Source organism: Uloborus diversus, chromosome 4, assembly GCF_026930045.1.
Source record: "Uloborus diversus isolate 005 chromosome 4, Udiv.v.3.1, whole genome shotgun sequence".
In the NCBI taxonomy this organism is placed as follows: domain Eukaryota; kingdom Metazoa; phylum Arthropoda; class Arachnida; order Araneae; family Uloboridae; genus Uloborus; species Uloborus diversus.
In genome coordinates, this window is record NC_072734.1 from 55902969 (window position 1) to 55925631 (window position 22663).

Below are 22663 nucleotides of genomic sequence, written 5' to 3' on the forward strand. Positions count from 1 at the left end.
GGCTAAAAATTATGTCATAAGTCTAAGTAGAAATGGTACAAAAAATTATATTCCCAAGTCTGCATGTGGGTCAAGTGTCCCTAGATCTAGAGAGACTTGACCCACCACTGAGGGAGACATGATCCACCTTCATGAAAGTAAGAATACTCGTAGATACTGAGAAAAAAAATGCGGTTTTGATTTTTTTTTTTTTTTTTTTTTTGCTTTTAAAAGTGATACTTGAAGTAAATGAACAAATGTTCACTCTTTGGGTGAAGTGTCACACATTTTTTTTAATTAACATTTTTTTTAACTCCACATCAGGAGAAAAGCATAAGTCTAATTCAAAACTTCATCAGCTCAGACTTAAACAATATTTCAGTTATTTTAATCAGTAGCAAATCATTTGGGCTTAAATATTGTTAGTATTTAAGTTATTTCGCAAATGAAAACTATTTATTAAACTAAAATATTTTAGTTTTTCATTAAGTAAAAAAAAAACAGGCCTTCATATTTACAATATTAGAGTAATTGCTTAAATAAAATAAAATCATTAGGCGTAAATCACAATATTTTAGCAATTCATAAACAAAAATTCATTGAAAAAACATCAAATTATTCTTCTCGCTAGTAAGCTTCGGTCATAAACCCTTAGGTAGCTTTGTTTGCCTTAAATGTTTAGCAACTTAGATCAATAAAATAAAATCATTAGACCTATATCACAATATTAGAGCTATTCATAAACAAAAATTCATTGAAAAAAGCACGACATTAAACAAAAACATTAAATTACGCTTTGGGTCGCGTCTCGCTAGTTAGCTTGGGTCAACACTCCTTAGGTAACTTTTTTATTGCTTACCGCAATTTTTTAGCAACTTAGATTAAAGTTATATAAAAATACTGTGTATCAATACATAGCTAGAAAAGTGCTGAAACAGGTATACTTTTAAAATTTATTTCCCTCAAAACTGGAGGTTTAAATTCAACGAATTCCAAAATCTTCAGTTTTTACTTGAAAGGTGCAGTATTGTTTAACACTGAATTGCTTGAAAGCCACTGAAATATATTTGCCCTGCAAAATATTGTTGTAAGATAGGTCAAACAATGACACTACGTCTAAAACATTTTCCCTAAATATCCTTTTCATGGAAAAAATCCCCATGGGTCAAGTCTTCCTATGGGTCAAACATCCCTAGTTTCCCGTACACCAGAAAATTGCTAATGAACTGCAACGGTTAAAGAAAAATGATGAATAAAGCAGAAAGAGTAAAAAAGTTCGAAATGAATATATTGTACTGCACTGAGAAAAAGGAAATTTCAGATTAAATGAGAGTTAAAATTTTAAAGATGAGTGTAGTTCAAAAAAAAAAAAAAAAATGCTGTTGTATTACAAGGGCATCAATCCAATGTTCCAAACTGTTCACCGTTCAACAAAATGGTCGTACATTTTTTACGTGAACGAACGAATCCGTTCATTTTAAGGATTCGTTCTTTTTTACTCGTTCGTTCATAAAAGGCACATCCCTAATTAAAACCAATGCCATACATTATGACGCAGGAGTCTTGTTCAGCATAAACCAATCTAAAAAAAAATAATAATAATAAGCAACACAGCTTTTCAGGAATCTAATGTAGATTAAAAAGGTTAGTTTGATCGCTAAGTAGTTAAACTGCAAAGTTTGAAATAATAGGTATTGTTTTCATCAAAGCATGGCAATAAAAATTGGTTTGTGTATTTTTTTTAAACTTTAAACTGTAAATATATATTAGATCAATAAGTTCAAATTATATCAAAATCAGTTAAATGGATCATATATATCTTATACATTCATGTCCAAAATTAAGGTCACAAACATATTGAGGAAGAGAATAATCGACATATGGACTGGCTCCCGAGGTACCCTTCAAGAGTTAAAGGCCGCGATTTTGAAAGAATGTGCTTTCTAGGCTGAAACATTTATTGACACTAGAATTTTCAATCCCGCAATCCCGATCCTGAATCCCGCGGGATCCCGCATGATATTTAGCGGGATTAATCTTGCGGGATTAAGAGCAAACTCCAGCGGAATTTCCAATCCCGCAAAAATTTTCCATTCAAACGATTTTCCATTTTTGCCGTTCATAAAACGAATATCTTTACAAGTATTATCTGAAGTTTTAATCACCTTCCTGTGTACCTGCAAGAAGATTAGCAAGAGAAACTTTGTCTCACATTATGAACGGTTTATTTACCATTCAAGAAAACAATAAAATAGAGTATATTTTTCTGAGAATGAACTGTATTCTCATTTGAGGTTTCAGTGTTCATACGTTCAGCAGTTTCGAAAATGCGTAAAAAGATATAAACCTTTTAGAAAACCATCACTAAATATTGAAACCCAGAAATTGGGCTTCAGAAGTTGAGAAACTATTACAGAGTGCAAAATTGGATGCAGTAGCCTGAATGCAATGTTTGAAAGCTTTTGTAAACTTAAGGAATGCGCTCAAAACTTCTGGCTGACAAAAAGTGCACAATATTTTTTCCGAAGAAGAAAGCAATGAAAAACCTGACATCATTTTTTATTTATGCTCTCTAGCCTGTAGAAAGTGCCTGTCGATGTCTTTCTCACCATGAAACAAATAATAAAAATTAGCACTGATCAAACGAGTGACCGAAGCAATGGTTCGGTTCACCTCGAAGATTGAAGGCAAGGCATGGTAAAGTTACACCCTACATCCAGGGCTAAGGCAGTCATTCCAGCCGAGGACTGCAGTTTCTCACTTATTAGCACTCTTGCTAATAAAATGCAGTCCTCAGCTGGAAAGGACTGAGCTGGTGGTGTATTTCATGCACACTTTTACTAACCAAACGATAGTCGCTAATTGGGATGTGACTTTGTAATATCCTACAATTGATGTACGGAATTCGAGATAACGACGAATTTATGTAACGAAAGCAGTCCTTCCTAAAAAGCACGACTTTTTCTATTTGGCATAAAATAACTTTTAGACGAATAAAGTCAATCCCGCGGGAACCCTTGGGATTCGCTCCTTAGAATCCCGAAATCTTGCGGGACTGAAATTGGCGTGGGATTGGAAACCTAATTGACACCCTCATAAATTGTATGAAAGCTCGTTGTAAAGCTTGCATGAGAGTGCACTGTGGTCACACTCCATATTAGATATTAGATTGGCTTTTCCTGATATCAATGCTTTATCTCTGATTCATAATTTACAACTTTTTGATATTCCCTGTTCCTGAATTCCCAACTAAAATCTTTTCTATGTCGTTCCTTCCATTGTAATACACCTCTGGGCCAACTTTCGTGACAACATAGTGAACAATTTTTCCGTTTTCGCACATTTTACGTTTGTGACTTTAATTTTGGACACATGAGGGTTTTTTTTTTTTTTTTTTTTTTTTTTTACTTGGTGCTGAGTTTTACCCCCTCCCCCTCTCTTCTTCTAAAATAGTAGTCTGTATCCACCCCAGAAACCACGCTTTTTTTTTTTTTTTTTTGCTTTTTTTTCGTTTTTTCGATGGCTTCACCTAAACTGTTATTACAAGTTTAAGTTCTTTTAATATTTTCAGGATCAAGGATAAATTATTTTTTGTATCAGTATTAACGTTTTCAGATTAATTGATGATTATACTGAAGGTTTTATGCATTGATTACTTTGTATTGTGCCAGAGGGTTTTTATTTAGGATTTTTGAGATCAAGGATTTCATTTAAACTTGAAACTTCCACTTCAATAATAATCGTAAGATACTCTTGGTTGAAACGTTTAATAGGGAAAACTGTTTTTTGGGTGGGGGGGGGGTTCCCATGGTGCAGCTAATTTAATCGTAGCAAATGCAGGTATCCGCATTTTTCAGTAGAAACCTCATTCTTTGAGGTTTGTACTGAAAGGTTTTCCAGTTTTTACAAGAATATTTGCAAACCTTATACTGCCAATGTACAAATTTTCACGAAGCTTTAACTTCCGCAAGCCTGTCATAATCACTAAAATTTAAACCTCACGAACTGCTTTTTTTTTTTTTTTTTTTTTTTGCCTAAAAGAGTAATAACAAATCAGAAACTTTTCATGTATACGAAATTTCGAAATTTGTTGATTTATTGTACAGGTATTTAAATGAGGAACAAACGCAGAAATGTATTGAATATACAACTGTTTCTTGAATATAAAGCATCTAAAATGCATCTAATTAATAGAGTGCAGCTCATTCCCTTGCTATATTTATAGCAGTTTCAATGAAGTTATTCAAAATTGTCTCACGCCGTTAGATATGAACACAAGAAAAAAAAACCTGATTTGGGATTTTTCAAATTTTGGTTCTGATTGTATCAAATTCGTGTTCGTCGTGTGTAAAAACTTTTATGTTCACAAAATCACCGATATCTTCATTTTCACGAAAATTACGGCTCGCGAAAATAAGCGTTTTGGCAGTAGTCGGCACACGAAAACGTGATAACAAGTAACAATCTTGAGCGAAGGAAAAGAAAAGCTTCGTCTTTTATATTTATACTAGATGCGCGCCCGGCGTTGCACGGGCTGCTTAAAAAATGAAAGAGATGTCCAGTTGATGTTTTTGTATTACTCTGACATCAGTTTCTAAAGCGCTAATGAATAAATAAATACGCGTAATGCAAGGTTTGCAAAACACCAATAGAGCATATTTTTGGCAAAAATCTCTTTAACGTTAATCATAATTATCAATGATACAAAATATGAGTATTTTCAATTAGCACAAAAGATGAAAATATATGCATTATCAACTATAATCTGTGCTCACGTTAAAATGAATTACATCTGATAGACTATATCTGAAATATTTATGTACAATTACAATCAGCTTTTTACATAAAATGACACACACTCTTTGGTTGATTACGTGAAACTAAAGCACCAAGACTAAATAAATACCAATAAGCATTAATTTAATACCAAGTCATCAAATTCCAATTTAGTTTTAGTTAAAATCCTTAAAAACAATCATTTTTGTTCAACTTGTTTCACTTAAAGAAATCCAAACAGTCTTAATTTAACATGTTCTTTTAACGATACAAACTGTATTTCAAAAATAGAAACAGGAAGGAAAAAGAGCGTTATTACAATTCGAAAACTCACCCATGTGACGGGAAAAAGTCCAACAAAATAAACATAATTAGTCGCACATCCTAAATGTACCAAAATCAGAGGCCGGTGAATGATAAACTTACACTACAATCAATAAACATAGCTAAAGAAACAACTTTTATATGCTGAAAAGAGTTGTGAACGTTGAATGTAAAAAATAAAAAAAGGACAGACGATAAAATAAATATTATGTCCGAATAGAGCAACCTAATTTAAACTAATTTTAAATAAAATTCTAGATGGAAACGTTGTTTTAAGATTTGGACAGCAGCCAAAAAAAACTCTTTTAAAACAATTATTAGAATTTTAGTTGCTCATCCACATACAAAATGGCAGCAGGAAAGAAATAAAAATTCCTGAATAATGTTATGTTAATTAAAGTTTTAATTAATATCTCCGCTAATTAAAGTCGCACAATTCGCAACTCCAACGAACTATAGGGGGCACTGCAGTCACTGTCTAATGGCGGAATTAAAAACTAAAACAAACGCATGTGGTAACGAAGAAAATGATAAAAGTGTTGTGATTTTTGTTGTTATGTATGATTTTTTCGCTTTATTCATTTGAAAAGATTTTTCAAAGTCTTTTGGTTATTCTGACCCATATGGAAAGAGATTAGAAACCAAAAAGTATTACGAAAGTAAACAATTAATGCAGAACACACAGTAAGTTGTTCTGAAGCAGCCATTTTCACGATGTTGAATTCGGAATTCATAAATTTTTGGTTCGCTTCGAACGGCATTTTCATTTTGTACTGTTTTTTCTATACATTAGTACATATTAAGTTCAGTTTCGTGACATTTCCGGCATTTGTTGACATTTTTGTCACATAGTGCACATACGTGGCAGACTGTCAAGAGTAACGTTTAACACTAGATAATTTATTTCTATGACTATATGATTGGATATCTAAAGAAATCATGCATTTAATTCATTCGTCATGGAAATGATTTACCTGATATGCGAAATCTTGTCAAGATACATTATTCTTTCACACAATTTTAAAACCATAACCTTATAAACAGATTTTTGGCGAACTTTTATTTTTTATTGTTCAAATTCTTAACGTTCTTTCTGGATTTTTCAATCTGTTCTGCGATAAATATTTTCAAGAAAATTTATTTGCGTACTTTCTATTTCAGTAGGATACTGTAGTAACAAAGGTTATTTAAATCATTTATGTGGAATTAGGTTAAGGAAAAGTGTCCAGTCAATGTTGTTAAGTTCGTTTTTTTTTTCTTCATCGAATTGAAAAACTGATATTTATTCAAATTCACTCAGAACAAAATAAATAAAATGTGTACTCATAGTTTATATATGGTGGTAGTTTTCTTTTCAGTTGATTGACCATTATTTCTTTTTACTTATCGAATTCTGTAATCTTACTATCATTTTATTCCACTCATGATAAAAATTAAAAATGGTTTAACTAAAAACGCGAAATCTCGCCAAGGCTACTTTGCTCGCACAATTCCAAAACTATAACCCTAAACAAATTTGGCGAAACCTTTCAGCTGAGAATAAAAGGAATAAAGTAAATTCTTTCTCGGTTAAACATTTTTCATTTTGTTCTACGATAATAAATTCAAGAAAATATTTTGCATACTGTCCATTCCAACTAAATGCTGCTGTAAAATATGATTAGTTAAATTAATTTAAGATTAAAAAAAAACTCATATTCTTACAAATTCATACAAAACAATAAAAAATTTTACCTGGTATAACGTTATCCAATTTTGTTAATCCAGAGTTTTCTTGTTTACGCTTCCACCATTTAATACTTTTTTGAAAGAAATAAGGAAAACTAACATTATTTTGAGAAGCTCGAGAATACTACTAAGGGACGAATTAATTTCTGTTGTTGAAGGCGTTCTTAGACATGTTGAATGCGTTACTCAGAACAAACTGACCGCGTTTACGTCAACAGATACAAGTGGAGCGCAACGTGGCAATGTTTTAGTTGCATTCGCAGTTTTATAAATCACCGCAAGGTAGCGTATTCGAGCGCTGGAGTTCCGAATTACGAGATTGGTCCAATTGTTTTCTTTGGAAAATTTCGAATTGATCGGTATCTCGTTTGACTCTCGATTCGCAGCGGTTCTCGAAAAGATCGATCTTCAGACAGACAGACAGACAGACGGAGGTGAACAGTAGATTTTAATATTATAGTGGATTTTTTATTTATTCATCATCTTTATTATTTTTTATTAACCTTTTATCTACGTCTGTGGTTTGACCCTGAATATGAATATGGTACTATAATGTTAGGTGTAAGGATTTTTTTTTTTAAATATTTCCAGAAAAACATTTCTTGTACGGTAAATTTAAATTATTAAATGTTTTGCACTTTTAAGTCATTCCGTATTTTACCACTTAAAGTTCTCAATCTCGTGAAATAAAAAGCTCCTTCGTGTGAGTCTTTTTCCCCCACTCACAGGAATTTCCATTATCGACGTCGTCTTATCAAGCGAACGGCCTTGGCCTCGCATCTCATTCGAAAGCATACCTAAAATTCTCACATTTATTTTCTCATAAAAAGATGTTCACATTTATTGAAGTCACCAGATATCTCCGCTTTTCTCCACAGCTTTTTTTCTTCCCCACCCCCTCACATAAACTGGTATTTTAGATCAACTGTTCTGCAGCAAGGTTTCTGCTTGAAATTCTGAAACAAACCTTAGGGGCTATTCATTAATTACGTAAGGGTCCCGAGGGGGAGGGGGGTTAGAAAAATCTCTACATACCCTTACCTTGGGTGGGAGGGGTCAGACCCATTCTTACGTAATATTTTCTAATCCATTTTACTTTTACAAAAAAAAAAGTATTGTATTCGCGAAAAAAATTTTACCCAAAAATAGGCCTTAATTTCCATTTTGCTCGCCCCCGAATGAATGTTGAGGGTTTTTTTTTTTTTTTTTTTTTTTTTTTTTTTTTTGACATTACTACATGTGGATATATGCCTAAGAACGTATACACACGAAATATCCATTTGCACGATCCCCGAATTAATTACAACTGGTTTTCTCGTGGCGTCTGTATGTACGTATGTATTTACATATGTGCGTATGTATCTCGCATAACTCAAAAACGGTATGTCCCAGAAAGTTGAAATTTGGTACGTAGACTCCTAGCGGGGTCTAGTTGTGCATCTCCTCTTTTGGTTGCATTCGAATGTTCCTAAAGGGGTCTTTTAAACCTTTTTGGGGGGAAATCGTTGTTAATATCGATGCAAACTCAAGTGGTGTTATAATTTGGCAAACACTTGGCAACATATCGCCAAGCTTTTGGTCGCCAAGTTTTTTCGCCAACTTGGTGACAAATTCAGCGATTTTTTATTTTAATATGGCTTTAATTTGGCCACTGTTGGGGATATTTAGAGAGTTAACAATTGAATCACATTAAAATGCCCATTAAATTGGCCAACATTAAATTGGTATAAAAAGAAGTCATGTGATGCACACATCAGCTCGTTTACATTAGAAATCACGTGATTAAGTGCTTTGGCAGGGATCATATTTCATTTGCTTCTGGGAGGTAAAAAAGTATTAGGAGGAGTTGTTTTTTACTTGTTTTACAAAGAATGAATAGTGTAAAATATAATAAAATAATCGCACTGTATGGCATGTCTATTTTTAACTAGTATCGCATCATACACAAAAAATATTTGTCGAAAAAATGGTCAGTCTAGATTCCATTTAGTAAATACTTCTTTGCTCAAAAAGTTTTTCAGTTATGTAAACTGTATTACTTTATTATTTGGAAAAACGAAATGGAATCTTACGTAAGGTGGGAGGGGGGGGGACATTACATACCCTTACATGGGGGAGGGGTGGTCAAAAATTGCCTTAATCATCCTTACGTAATTAATGAATGGCCCCTTAGTTATTTCAGTTTTAGCAGATTTGAGGTGCTGCATACATTTGTGTGTGCGTGTTTCATAAGATACGAGATAATACAGTCAAGCTCGTTGATAAAGAGCGCAACAAGACAGCAATATTTGCTCGATATACCCAAGTGCTCGTAAAAAACGAGTTCGTAAACAAAATCATGAAGACTCTTACAGAATTCCCTAGTGAGTTTTATTTTTATGCAGTGCCAAAGCTTTATTTGATTTTAACTGTCTGTCTTTTTCTTGAATTATTATTTTTCTAGGAATACCCAGAGTTTGAAAAACACTTCATTTGGCACCTGGCTTTGAAAACACTTCATAACTTTTCAGTATTTAAAGAGCCATTAAATATATTGAGGATAGTTCGGCTTTAACTAACATTTGTCGTTAATCGTCGTCGCTTTCATTTTTTTTTTTTTTTCATCTTTTTTGGCTTGAATTTGAGCTGTAATATCATTGGAAATAAGTAGCTCGAAAATGATAACATTTAGGTCAAATATATAATTTTCTAATGCTTATACTTCATTAATTTAAAAAAAAAATAAAAACCATCATCTCTTGTTCTCCGATGACACATCACTAAATATTCGAATGTTAAGGGAATTTTTCAAGGAAAAGAGAGGCGGAGAGAGAAGTCAATAGAAATTTTATGAATGAACAAAAATGTTGCTCGTCTAAAACCATGCAATACAAAAAGTTACAGAAATTTTATTTTTCTGTGATATAAAAATGTGAAGTTTTCCAACATTTTGAAATTTTAGTATGCTTCTGTAAAGTTGCTCTACTACTAAAATTAAAATTATTTATTTTGCACCACATTTGTCTCTTGGTTCGAAGTTTCCTTAAAGGCGGGATAACTTTGAATCAGGCTCACAATTAATTTTAAATGTTTTTTATGTTACTATGTTTAAGATGTTCATAAGACTGCTTTATAGCTGTCGCTTGACACATAAATATTCGAGAATTGCTTAAATTTTACATTTCACGCGTAAGATAATTATCAATTTTCAACGAAAATATTTACATGACCTTTTTAAATAAAATTAAATAAAATTCATCACACACACATATTAAAAATATACAGAGGTGGTTTACACATGTTTAGAACGATGGCAATGAAGGATTTAAAAAAAGAAAAATAGGTATCGAAGGAGGAAAGCTAGCAAAATAAATAATGCACAAAAAATGCGAAATTTTCTGACTTTTAATCTTAATGTGCTAAATTTTGTGGCGAAATTTAGTACAAAAGAAAAATCTTTGGTTTACATACCCCCACTTTACCACTTAAATTTCGGAAAAGAATGACCTCTATATTTAAGAGTCAAGTGTTAAAAGAAGCAGAGTCAACTTAGGTTTCGCAATAATATCCACAGATTGTGGTAGAATCTTCGATAGTTCACAAAGATTAACTTAAAATGCATAGAAATAGTGGAAGTTTCTTTATGAAATCCGTAGAGCGTGTCTGATCAGTAATAAAGTTTTACAGTGATAGAAGTAGTATTTGCAGCGAACATAAAAAACAAGGCTGCGGAGTCGGAGTTGGACCAATTTTGTGGTAAAAGTCTCTTAGTCGGATGTTTTAAAACTGCTGGAGTCGGAGTCGCTTATTTTTTCTCCAGGTCTACAACTCTGACATGGCGGTGGAGTAGAAGTCAGATCTTTTCTTTTGCAAAATTTCTAATCAATAAATGCCCGTTAAATTGAGTTAAAGTACCCTTTCATCTTTAGCACCCCTCTCTTTTTTTTTAATATGGGCCGTATTCCTCAATTAGTGTTTGGCATCGAACAAAAAGAATCGATAGCATTCCGCTTCGGATTGACATCATAACTCCTCTCTCAAACCGTCTCCTGTTGCAAATATCTATACGGAGACACTTTGAGGGAGGAGCTATTACGTCAACTCGAAGAGTAATGCTACGAAATTTTCCATGGATAGGGTCCTAAGGAACAATTACTGACATTGGGACAATGATTAAGCACATTGCAAATTTTGATCTATCAGAAATTATTAGGAATCAAAGGCAAAAGAAGCTATAACTTTGAAACATTCAAACACATCGAAGAAGACTAATAACTTTTTTTAGAAATTGTCAAACAAGAGTCTGTTTTTCTCATTATTTCGCATTTATACACTAGCTATGCTAGAACGTCTCAAACATGAATACCTCACATATTTCAAATATAAACGAAATGGGAAATTGAAGGACAATAGTGATGCTTACAAAATGTACTCCTTTACTTAAATTTGTCACCAGGGCTGTTGAGAGGCAAGGCAGGCCCCTTGTCAGTTTGGTCACCAGGTCCCCTCCCTCTATAAAACTTACGCAGCTCCGATTCCATGTCGGACCCTCCCGAGAGCCGTGACCTAGTTTCCGTGCAGGCTGATATGACCTCTCGTCGGCCCTGTTTTTCACGATAATTTATCTATTGAATTGTCTCTATATTTTTCTGGACTTAAATAATATATTTGTAAAACTGTAAGTCATTTTTTCTTTTTTTTTTTCTGTTTCCTAATAAATTAGGCAGCTAAAAGAAAAAAAATTGCTTGCCCGATGGTTATTTTTGTTTTGTCATCAATTCGCTATAAATCTGATGTCACCAAGTTATACTTTAAACGACGGAGAAAAAGTTGCGGATTTGTTTCACAGTTGACTAAAACCTTCAGATCAATTCATCCACAAAGAAAGCTAACAGTTTTAAAAACCACGCTCTATCTTAAGCGTTGAATAATAAACAACGATTTTATATTCCTTCCACGAGGGAGAGTGAACATCGTATTTGAAGCACGTCTACGTTAAAAAAGAAAGATATATTGATCAAAGTTAACAAACACAGTTACATCAGTTCCATTGTTCCTTAACTGCGCCATTGAAAGAAAAAAAATGTTTGCCTACGCCCATCAAGAAATAAAAATGCAAGTTCAACTGGCAAATTTTTATAAACGTATGTGTGATTTTGCTTCAACTTCTAAACGTACATAGGCTGTTCAATAAGTAATAAGACTAATAATGCCACGAAACAATTCATCGGAATGTTAATTCCTGTGGCATGAGAAATATCTGTAGTCTCCGTTAACACAATGCAATGCTGAGACGCCTGTCGCATATCTATAAGATGACAGATAATTATTATTGCAGAAAGATTTTTTAAAATCTTTTTCTGCACCTATCTGCCCGATTTTAAGTAGAAAAATACAGTTCAATATCGTTGAGTTTTATCATTTTCAATTAAACGCTTTTCGTAATATTCAATATTTTTTTTTACATATGTTTTTTTATTGATGAGTTTTCTATTCCTTAGGTATGTGAATTACATTTTCGCAAAGAAGACATTCTTCATGAAGCAGAATTCTTCGATGAAAAGTCGATGAGACTTCTAAAGAGTGAAATATTTGGTATGTCCCACAATGACTCAAATGCTGCATCCAGTGCTTTCACATTTATGATCCAAAGTTTATTGTCTCCGTACAAAGATGTGGCACATATTTTGCCAGTCCGTAGCATAGATGCTGACGATTTCCATTCATATATAAAAAAAATCTTGATTGGTTTAGCTGCCATAGGGTTTAATGTCATATCAATAGCCACTGACAATAATGCTATTAATAAAAAGGCCGTTAGTATGTTTGCCTCTCCCCTTGAGTCGCGGGTTAGGTATGATTATTCCTGGAAGTCCAGGAAAATATTTCTATTTTTCTTTTGATTCCGTTCATTTGATTCCGTTCATATTTTTACAGACTACATTCAGATTCTTTGCAAGTGGTGGTCAATAATGAATGTGAAAACTTTGTATAAGGGTGAGCATAAAAGGGATGAGTTCCAAACGCCTCTCACACCAAATACTGACACAGTTCAGTATCAGTTCTTAACTAACTTTATTAATTGGTTAGACAAATGGGAGGAAATGAATTGTACAACTGGTGGATTAACAAAGCAAACCCATCTAGCCATAAGCCATACTACAAAAGCTATGCTTCCTCTTGCCGAGTACTGTTTTAAAACTTTAAATTTCGATTATTTTTTACCAGGGAAAATACAAACAGACTCATTAGAAGACAGATTTGGGTCTTACCGTACATTGGCAGGGTCAAATTACAATGTCAGTATACGTCAAATTTATGACACTGAAACAAAATTGAGAATTGCAAACAATTTTACCCCTTGTGTTAAAATCGAAAAGTTGTGGAGAATTGTTACTAAGTTTTTTTCAGGACAAACATTGGGATGAAGATGAAGATAGCTCAGATTCATATCCTTTTTTTAATGGTTTTCTAATCACTCCGGAAGAAATGGTAAGTACTCAATCGAGTTTGCCAATTTTAACATACATTTGTGGATATGCAGCTCATAAAGTTCTATTGAAACTAAAGTGTGAACAATGTCGATCAACTTTATGCATTGATAAGCCCCTTGACACAGATGTAAACAATGATTGGAATATCAAAATTAGACAGAGGGGGGTTGAAATACCCACATCCCGAAGTTGGTTTGTGTTTTCTCAATTCACATATGCAGTTGTAAACAAATTGTTGTCAACACATTTTGAATCAAATTTTATCAGTTGTCAAAATCACAGAAAGGTTGTAAAATATTTAACTCTTGATGTACTGGATGAAAATGATATTTCTCTAGGTATCGATGAATGTGAGAGTCCATGATTCTCTGTTTCTTGTAAAACAAATTGTATGGGTTTTCATTAATATATTTTTGAACAACTTTTGCAAAAAACAAAATGATTCTCTTCAAAAAATGAAAAAAGATCAAAAAGAAAAAAATACACTGAAAAAATTTAAGAAAGATGCACGTAAATTGTCCACACTAAATAAATAAGCAATTTTATATTGTTTCTATGAGTTATCTTTTAAAATGTAAAAGTTTGACTGAATTATCCTAAACTATTTTTAAATTACAACCTAGGGAATAGGTGGAAACACTGTGATGTACATTGCAGATTATTGTCAAGGTTGCCACGCCACAGGGAAACCTGAAGAAACAGGGAAAACATAGGGAATTCAAATATATGTATATATATATATATATATATAAAGAACTGACCATCCCAGCGAATTTCAAAAATTTCCTCAAAAACCTGGAAAATACAGGGAATTTTTTTCTTCTTAAATTGAAGTTGCGAAAATCAATTTCCTAATATATAAACCACCAAAAAAACAAATAAATTACTAGTAATAATTATAATGATAATATTAATAAAATAAAATAAAAAATGGCAATTTTGCTTAAGTTTTTATTTTCAAGTTAAATATTAAAATATTCATCATAAAAAATAGATTCTTGAATTTCATGATAATTTTGAGTGTATGAAATTAGTCGTCAATAATCTTTATTCTGGATCACTTACACACTTTGAGGTCCATGTAATGAATGGTCAAAAGAAGTTTTTTTTTTGAGTAAAAAGTTGAATATATTCAATCATCATGCTATTATTTCAGTTATTATGAATTTCTTATTTATTTTCCCTTACTTATTTAGATTTTTTTTAAAAAACCTGTGGTGAAATTATCAAGATATTTATGTTCTTTTTCAAATATCAGTGTCCGCTTGTTTATAAGTGTTTCATTTTCATGCAGGGAAATCATAGGGAATTTTTTCTTGCAAAATTGATTAGCAACCCTGATTGTGAAAGTGTGCAGAATTTTAATTTCTAATTAAGTTATGGACAATGAAGTTTCTTAATGTATTGTACAAAGAGAAATGAACATCTTCTTAAACCCTTAAAAAAATTAAAAAAATAACTGAATTTTTCTATTTTATTTAATAATTTTAAGTTTTATCAATTAAAATTTAATTATTATTAATCATTATTGATGCTGTATATAAAAAAGAAAAGAGTCAATTAAATTAAACCGTGCTTTATGAGTGTAAAATAGTAGACCACCACCTCTGCATATGTAGTGTGAACTGTTAGTACTTGATTCTTAATTTTTCATGTCTTTGATTGTGAGTTCCTAATAGCTAAATAATTTGAGTGTTAGCTCTTGTTTGACCTCAAGTGTAACATAAATGGTAATAGGTGTTTTTTATGTGATGTATGTGTTATCATGTGCAAATAAAAGTTACTGTGCTTAAAATATTGTCTTTATTTGAGTATCACATTCATAAGCTAGTTGAAAGCATAACATATGCTAAGCATTCCTTTTTTTTTTTTTTTCAATTTTTTTCAGAACTTTTTCTACAAGAAAGGATTACTTGTGTGAAAGTACAAAATTACATCAATATGAACAAAAGCAAACTCTCTTTAAACAATTAAGTAATTTATTTGTTCACAGATATTTTGTTTAAAATATATTAGGAATATTTATTTACTTATGTGTAGGCTCAACTTATTTATTTTCCTTTTGAAGAAGTTATACTAATTTGCCAAAGCTGTATAGTTCCACCCAAAAGTCTTCAACTAATTGCCTATTTTGATATTTATAGCAAAAAAACATTTTACCAAAGCAGATTAAGTTGAAAAATCAGAGATAATTATTTCTTCAAAAAAAAAAAGAAACTTGGAAACTTCAAATTAAACAAGACTCAATAAAATATTTCTCATTTATTAATAACCCTACATGAAAAAAATGTACGCTCTAAATAATTTTATAATTATTTACGGTACAAGTTTCCCCAACCCCCCGATGTCTATTTGAAATTTTGAAAACGTGTGAAAGTAAAATTTGAAGATTAATTTTCTGCCCTGGAAAACGCACAAGTTTCACTTATAAAATTAGTAAAATAAGTGATTTTGTGAGGTGAAGGAGAAATAAGCTGTCTATTCTATTAGATTGGTGATTTAATTGAAAAAGATATGCGTCACCTTTTTTTTTTATTTAATATTTAAATTCGTGTTACATTGTACGCACGGCGCTTTCCCGACCGATTTCCGTCAAGTCACGGCGCGAGAGAAACTGGCCTCATTTTGACCACGTGACTCGCCCGTGAGCAGGCCTTCCAGATATAGGGGGCGTTGTTCGAACCCGAGGCCCTCCGGCTCCGAATCCGACACTCTACCGATCGGGCTACCAGGGCCCCTCTGTAAATTTTATGGGAAAAAATTTGGCCTTGTATAGTAAAACACCATTCTATTGAGGAGTATTCTCCGCAAATTTTACAGTTTTGCACAACCAACCCAGCTGCCGGTAAAAAACCGTAATTTTTACGGAATTTTTTTTACATTATGCATTTAAAAAAATGGAACACAAAATTCACTTATTTTCACACTACTTTACTCAAAAATTTTTATGGACTTTTAAATGACTGAAATGATAATTGCACTAAAGTGCATGGCAATACTTAGAATGTGAATTCAAAATGTTTTCAAAAGTGAGCTGACCCAATTCATATATTTGAAATAAGCCATTATACTTGATTTCTAAATGTATTCAAAAATGAGTACATATAACTGAGCTAAAAACTCATTATTGATTAATGAATGAGTTTAAATTTGATTTCTAAATGTACTCAAAAATGAGTACATATAACTGAGCTAAAAACTCATTATTAATTAATTAATGTATTTATATTTGATTTTAAAATGTACTCAAAAATGAATACATATAACTGAGCTAAAAACTAATTATTAATTAATGAATGTGTTCATATTTGATTCAAAAATGTACTCAAAAATGAGTACATATAACTGAGCTAAAACTCATTATTAATTAATGAATGTGTTTATAATTGAAACAAATGTGTACTCATATTTGATTACCAGAATGTACTCAAAAAAATGAGTACATGTGTTTCTCAAAATTGAACCTTATTGATTCGGAGCTATATTGAGTAATGAAAGTATTCAAAAATGAGTAAATTTTCATTATTTTTGAATACCCATTTTTAACAGTGTATAAACTGATAAAATTCTTGTTATTAACATTTTAAACGTAAAGTAACAATAAACTAATATTCGCTGCAGTATTTATTTATTTATTTAACTTATTTCTAAGCTTTTTTTATTTAGCATAATTTAATTTTAAATAATTTGTACAATAAGTCAAGTGCATACGGGGTAAAGTTGATGGGGCAAAGTGAAATAGTTCATTTCACATACTTGTTTAATCATATATGAAATCACTTACGTATTCCTTTATTAATTAATTAATTTACGTTCCATCATTTAATAACTTACTTATTTTCTCATTCATTCTCTATTTTATTCTATTAGACCAAAAATATTTTGAATTACTAAAAATAAAATTTTTATTAGAAGAATATTTTATTTTTCACTTTGTCCAATATACAAAAGAGTGCAAATTTTACACTCTTTTTTGAAGGTATAAATTTAGCGCCAAAAATTGAAAATAAAGTTTCAATGCAAGTTTTATCATAAAAAAATTGCACTTTCTTTATGTACCGTAATTTTCAAAGCAAATATCCAAATTTTTCGTGTTGAAAAAAGTAAGTTATCTTAACCATTTTACTTTGCACTACATTCCACTACTTTCAGTTTTGTTTTTCACTTTCTCTTTCATTTAGGGCTCTTTTTCATGTAAGATTAATTCCCTGCTTATAAATTTCGATTTGATTAGTATGTCACTGATATTAATTTGAAAAAAACCATACAAACACTTATTATTACCTGATTTTTTTACAAGTAAATATTATTTTAATATACTATTGCGCTATATGGTCGAAAGGCGACAAGAATAAAATAATTATCATGACATTAAAGCAGTGGCGTTCTCAGTACTGGAGTCACTAGTAGAGGTAATTAATTTGGGGTGTCATCCACCCTAGACCAACACACACACGCAAAGAAAAAAATAAACTTTTTAATGATACATGTAAACAAGTTCATACAATTTTCTTAAACTGCTCGTTGTTATTTTGGTGCAACGTAAGTTTAAATCACGTTACGTGAATCAAGATAGAAAGATAAATTTTGAATTCATTGTGTGAGGAACATACTGTTTAATATAAAATGCATAACGTGTTGTTGCTGTTGGCGTTTCCGCAATAAAGTACTACAGAAAGATTGGTGCCATTGCCTCGAAAGGTTGGACTTCTTTATTAGCAGATAAGACAACACAACTAAGATTTACAGCATATAGAGAGGAAATAACATCCAGGGCACCAGCGCAGAATCGAACCCGCAACCTCCGGCATATGAAGCGACGCTTCTACCATAGAGCAACGGAGGCCCCATACATACGTGTGATAAGTAAAACATAGTTAACTCTCGATAACTCGAATAATCCTTTCTATCGAAGTTTTAATGAGTCCTTTACTTTTGAGAAGGCTGTAGAAACTTCCCATAACTCGAACTACCAATAACTCGAAAGTTTTAGGCGGTGTTTTGGGATTTCGAGTTATTGACAGTTGAATGAATTATGTAAAATATACAATGGGAGGTGGCAAATTTCCGAATTGAACTAATCTATAATTTTCATAATGTCTTTTAGCTGTGACCTCCTCAGGTGTCACTCGTGGCGGCCCACCTCTTTCGCCGCCATGTAGTAACGCTACTAATCAAGTTCCTATTTCCAAATATTTTTCTGTCATGCTTAGTTTTAATACTTTCTTTGTGCTATAAAAGTTAAACTGTTTCTCAAAAATCTATCTCATAAAACGTTATCCTCATCCTTATCCCTCTTTTCTCTTTACAGGGGGTAGCAAAAGCACCTCTGACTGTCTCTCTCATCCTACTTGTGTGCTCCTTAATATCTCTGTTTTTCCTCGCAGTCACCATTTTCATCTTCTTCTACTTCAAGTAAGCATTAGAGAATTTCTTTTTATTGCTCTTCTGTTTTTGACAGCCGATCGGACACAAAACGAAACAGATTAGAAGGATAAGAGCTTGTTGTATTTCTTTCTATTGCTTCAGTTTTTCAGACAAACAGAAGAAAAGCAAACTTATTTTTCTGTAAGTTTAACGCTGATTAAGAAAGATATGGGAAAAGATGAATTCAGTTTTTTTTTTCTATTTCATTTCCTTTGTTTCTAAGTGCTGAGGAGGAATTGGTTTTCGTATTTTTTAGTAGTGATTTTTGATCACGGATTTTTTTAAACTATTGATTTACTATTCTTTCTAGAAGTGTAGAATTTCATTGTATCAGTTTTTCAACAACTGATATTTTTACGAGCCTTAATTTTTCAAAAATTCCTCTTTTGTATTGGATATTTTCCTTCTTCGATTTGATAAATTAAAAAAATGAAAGAAATACGAAATTAATATATACACTAAAGTTTTCACGCAAGCTTCAATACTGCACCTGTTTTCCACCCGTTTTTCATCACATACTAGGAGCTCCGCATACTGATTGATTGGTTCGCCAACCCCGTACTTACGTTTTAAAATATACTAACTAATCTTGCATTTTGTACTTTGGTATACATCTTAAATGACATTTGAACTCTACAGTACACCAGTCTCAACCTAATCGGTACCTGTAAGGCTATCATAGGTACTAAATATCAGTCTGTAAGTCTGCTCTTTAAAATCATATAATAAAAGAAAAGCACTCACATACAGCTTATCTAATATTTTAATAAAGGTTTGAGCTAACTTTTAACTACATATTGAGAAAACTTTATTTCTTAAGACAGTTGAAGTGCTTGCTGCAAAAATGAAGTAGCTCCAGTATAAATGTTTCTACAAGGTCTGAATTTTAGTTTAAAACATCGTTCAACTTTTTTTTGTTCAAATATTTTAATAACTCCCTTAGTATGCTTTTTAGTACACTTATGCACTATATAACCAAAAGTATTGTGAAATTTTCACAAATTTATATTTCTCGAGAAATAGTAGACTAATCGTCTGTAACTTTTGTCACATAAGTGGTATGCCATTTCCCAATAAAAAGTAAATTACCCATGCATTTAGACAACATTTACAGTAAGTGTCTTGTTCCTTGAGGAATAAAAAAATATAAGTTTCTGAAAGTGTCCTAATACTTTTAGAGATACAGTGTGTACAAGAGGAGTCATTACATTTTTAAAAGTTTAAAAATGTGATTTGGTATTTATAAAGTTCTTAAGCGGACTCAGTGAAAACATTGGAACTGGAGCTTGCCTCATTCTTGCAGCAAGCCATTAAATTTTGAGAAAATTCTGGTAATGAAAATTGGAAATGGGACGAACACATTTTTTGAAAAAAAAAAAAAAAAAAAAAAGAAGCTGTTTTTAACTCTTCTATATGCGCTTATATGCTCGCCTGAATTATTTTTGTTCATCTTTTCATACATCTTCGACTCTTTGAAATTGCAGATCGCTGCAGTGTTCTCGGCTACGAGTGCACAGGAATCTTGTGGTAGCTCTCATCATCCACTCCTTGATGCTTGTTGTCATATCCTTACCAGTGGTGGGCGGGCCGAATATACCATCCTATAGAGATCTGGTAAGTTGATCTGCAAACTGAGAAAAATATTTTACAATTTCGCTTTGCTCCATAATCCTCTACTATTAATTAGTCAGGCATATAGAACTGGAATTTCGCAGTCGTAAGTGAAAATTCCTTTCAAATACAGTCATTTTTTTCTTAAAAACATAATATAAAAAAAAAAAAAAACCCTGGAGACTATTCTAGAATCTCGATTTTCACAAAAAAGTATGAAATAATACGAGTACATGATATCTTTTTTGATTACAAAATTCAAAAACTGCAGAGGATCTTTACGTCTTTGTATTTTGGTTAGTTATAAAGTAGCCTGATCACTGCGAATTTGTGGGCAATGAAGAAGCAGATACACAATGGCTAAGAAAGGAGCCTTGGTAGAACAATGCATAAATCATCCAATTTTCTTCCAAACAACGAAATTATTTGTTAACATATGACCATTAAGAAAATTCTCAAGCAAAATATGGTGCAACGTGCTCTTAAGCAGAGATGGAGGGCTTTGAGGAAAAACATAACGATTCTCAAGAATCCAATAGGACATAACGACTCTGAGAGACATAACGATTCTCAGGTATTATCCAAGAAGACTGTAGTGACTATCTATAGATACCTCAATGGACGTGATTGTTTACGAGACCATCTTTTGGGGGGGGGGGGAATAAGAATGGTGGATTGTACAGAATGTTCTTTATGTGACTCTAAACAATCATTTAGAAAATTGTACTGTACTATCGCAATATGAAATCACAGTCAAAAAAGTAATGGAGAGCTCTTGAATTAATGGCTTCGGTGTTCGGCATCTTTAAAATAAATCAATAAAGTAGGCAATAAAATTCAAATTAAAAATTAAGAGTTGAATAAATATAGGCGGTTTAGTAAAAGCTTTTAGTAAAAAATTACACATCTCATATTTCTTTCAACAAGTTTTTAATTTAATTGCATTGTCTACTTTAGCATTTGCTCAACTAACTAGTATGTTGCGGTCATCGCGAAGCTTTCTTCCATATTTTTCATATAAATTCTGCTCCCTCCCCATATTTGACAAGGAAGCAATACTCCCATTAAAAACAAAATTACACACGCAAAAACTAGACGACCGTCCGAATTTAAGAATTATCGCAAAAGCAAAACAAGGAGCAAAAATTGAAAGTTATTTTAAAAGCCTTGCTTGAATTACTTACAAACATTTTATTTGTTAACAAACATAAGATGACAATAGTTAAAAGTTTTAAGTCATTGAGACATCATTTCGATCATTTCCCAACAATTAAAATCACGCGAAATGCGCAGGCGGCAGTCTATTACGGTTTATCTTTCTTATTAATGCACTAATAAAATTATTTTTATTCGCCCAAAAAGAAAAAAATATGCACTCCTGGGAACGATTGGCGCTAAATTAAACCCTAAATTATGGCAACAATTAAAAAGCGAAATCGGTAGATATTATGGCAGAGTAAATAACTTAAGAAACGGCCTTGAAAAATCATTTCTAGCACATTGTGGTTACCTGTCTCTCTCCCTAGAACTGGCTGTGCAAGAGCGTGGTATCTGTGAAGATGTACGCGGCGCTCGCCAGCATCAACTGGATGTTTGTGGAAGGAATGCTGCTACACAGTAGGATCACGACAAACATCTTCCAAAAGGATGCTCCTTTCAAACTCTACTATCTCATCGGTTGGGGTAAGTTCATCTCCCTGTTTCTGTAATTATAACTATTCAACGCTCCCGTAATACTATATCGTTTTCTCAATTTTAACATAGAGCGAAAACGCATTCAAAACTGTTCGGAGATCCCTGCCATCTATAGGAGACCTTAGAACCTTATAGTGGAGAAGTTATCAATTGATTAATTTCTAAGTCTAAATTTAGAAATTAACAGTTACTAATTTAATTTGAACTGTTTGGATTCATCGCCATAGCAACGACTTCGTTACAATGGGCGCTGGGTAGCGCTGTTTTCCGAATTATTACCATAAAAGGAGTAAACGTTTTGGGGCAAATGCGATAGGCTTCTAGTACTAAGGCAGCGTTGAATCAACACAACCCATGTTTTTTGAGAACGTGTCAGGACCGTCATTTGGGCAATCAGGAGTGGAGGAAGGGGTCAACTGATCCGCCCCCCCCCCCCGGATTAAAAAAGGTTATTGAAATTATGCATTTTGTATGTGTTGCGATGTTTTTTTCCTACTAAATGCATTGAACATATACCCTTTGCCCCCCCCCCTCCTGGAAATTTTGTAATGACGCGCATGGATCGTGTGCTGTATTATCTACATACGCATCTTTCCTCCCGCCCCAATAAAAGAACAAATATTGCTCCATCATTCGATACTTAAAAAAAT

At 32.4% G+C, this 22663-nt stretch overlaps 1 protein-coding gene across 1 annotated transcript in view; it reads left to right on the forward strand.

Annotated features, from left to right (window-relative positions):
- LOC129220581 (corticotropin-releasing factor receptor 1-like) overlaps window positions 1-22663 on the forward strand; it is a 68233-nt gene that overhangs the window by 4004 nt on the left and 41566 nt on the right. Inside the window, exons 2-4 of the mRNA XM_054855012.1 lie at window positions 18592-18695; window positions 20192-20321; window positions 21845-22001. Coding sequence (XP_054710987.1) covers window positions 18592-18695; window positions 20192-20321; window positions 21845-22001 — 391 coding nt within the window. The remainder of the gene's footprint in view (window positions 1-18591; window positions 18696-20191; window positions 20322-21844; window positions 22002-22663) is intronic.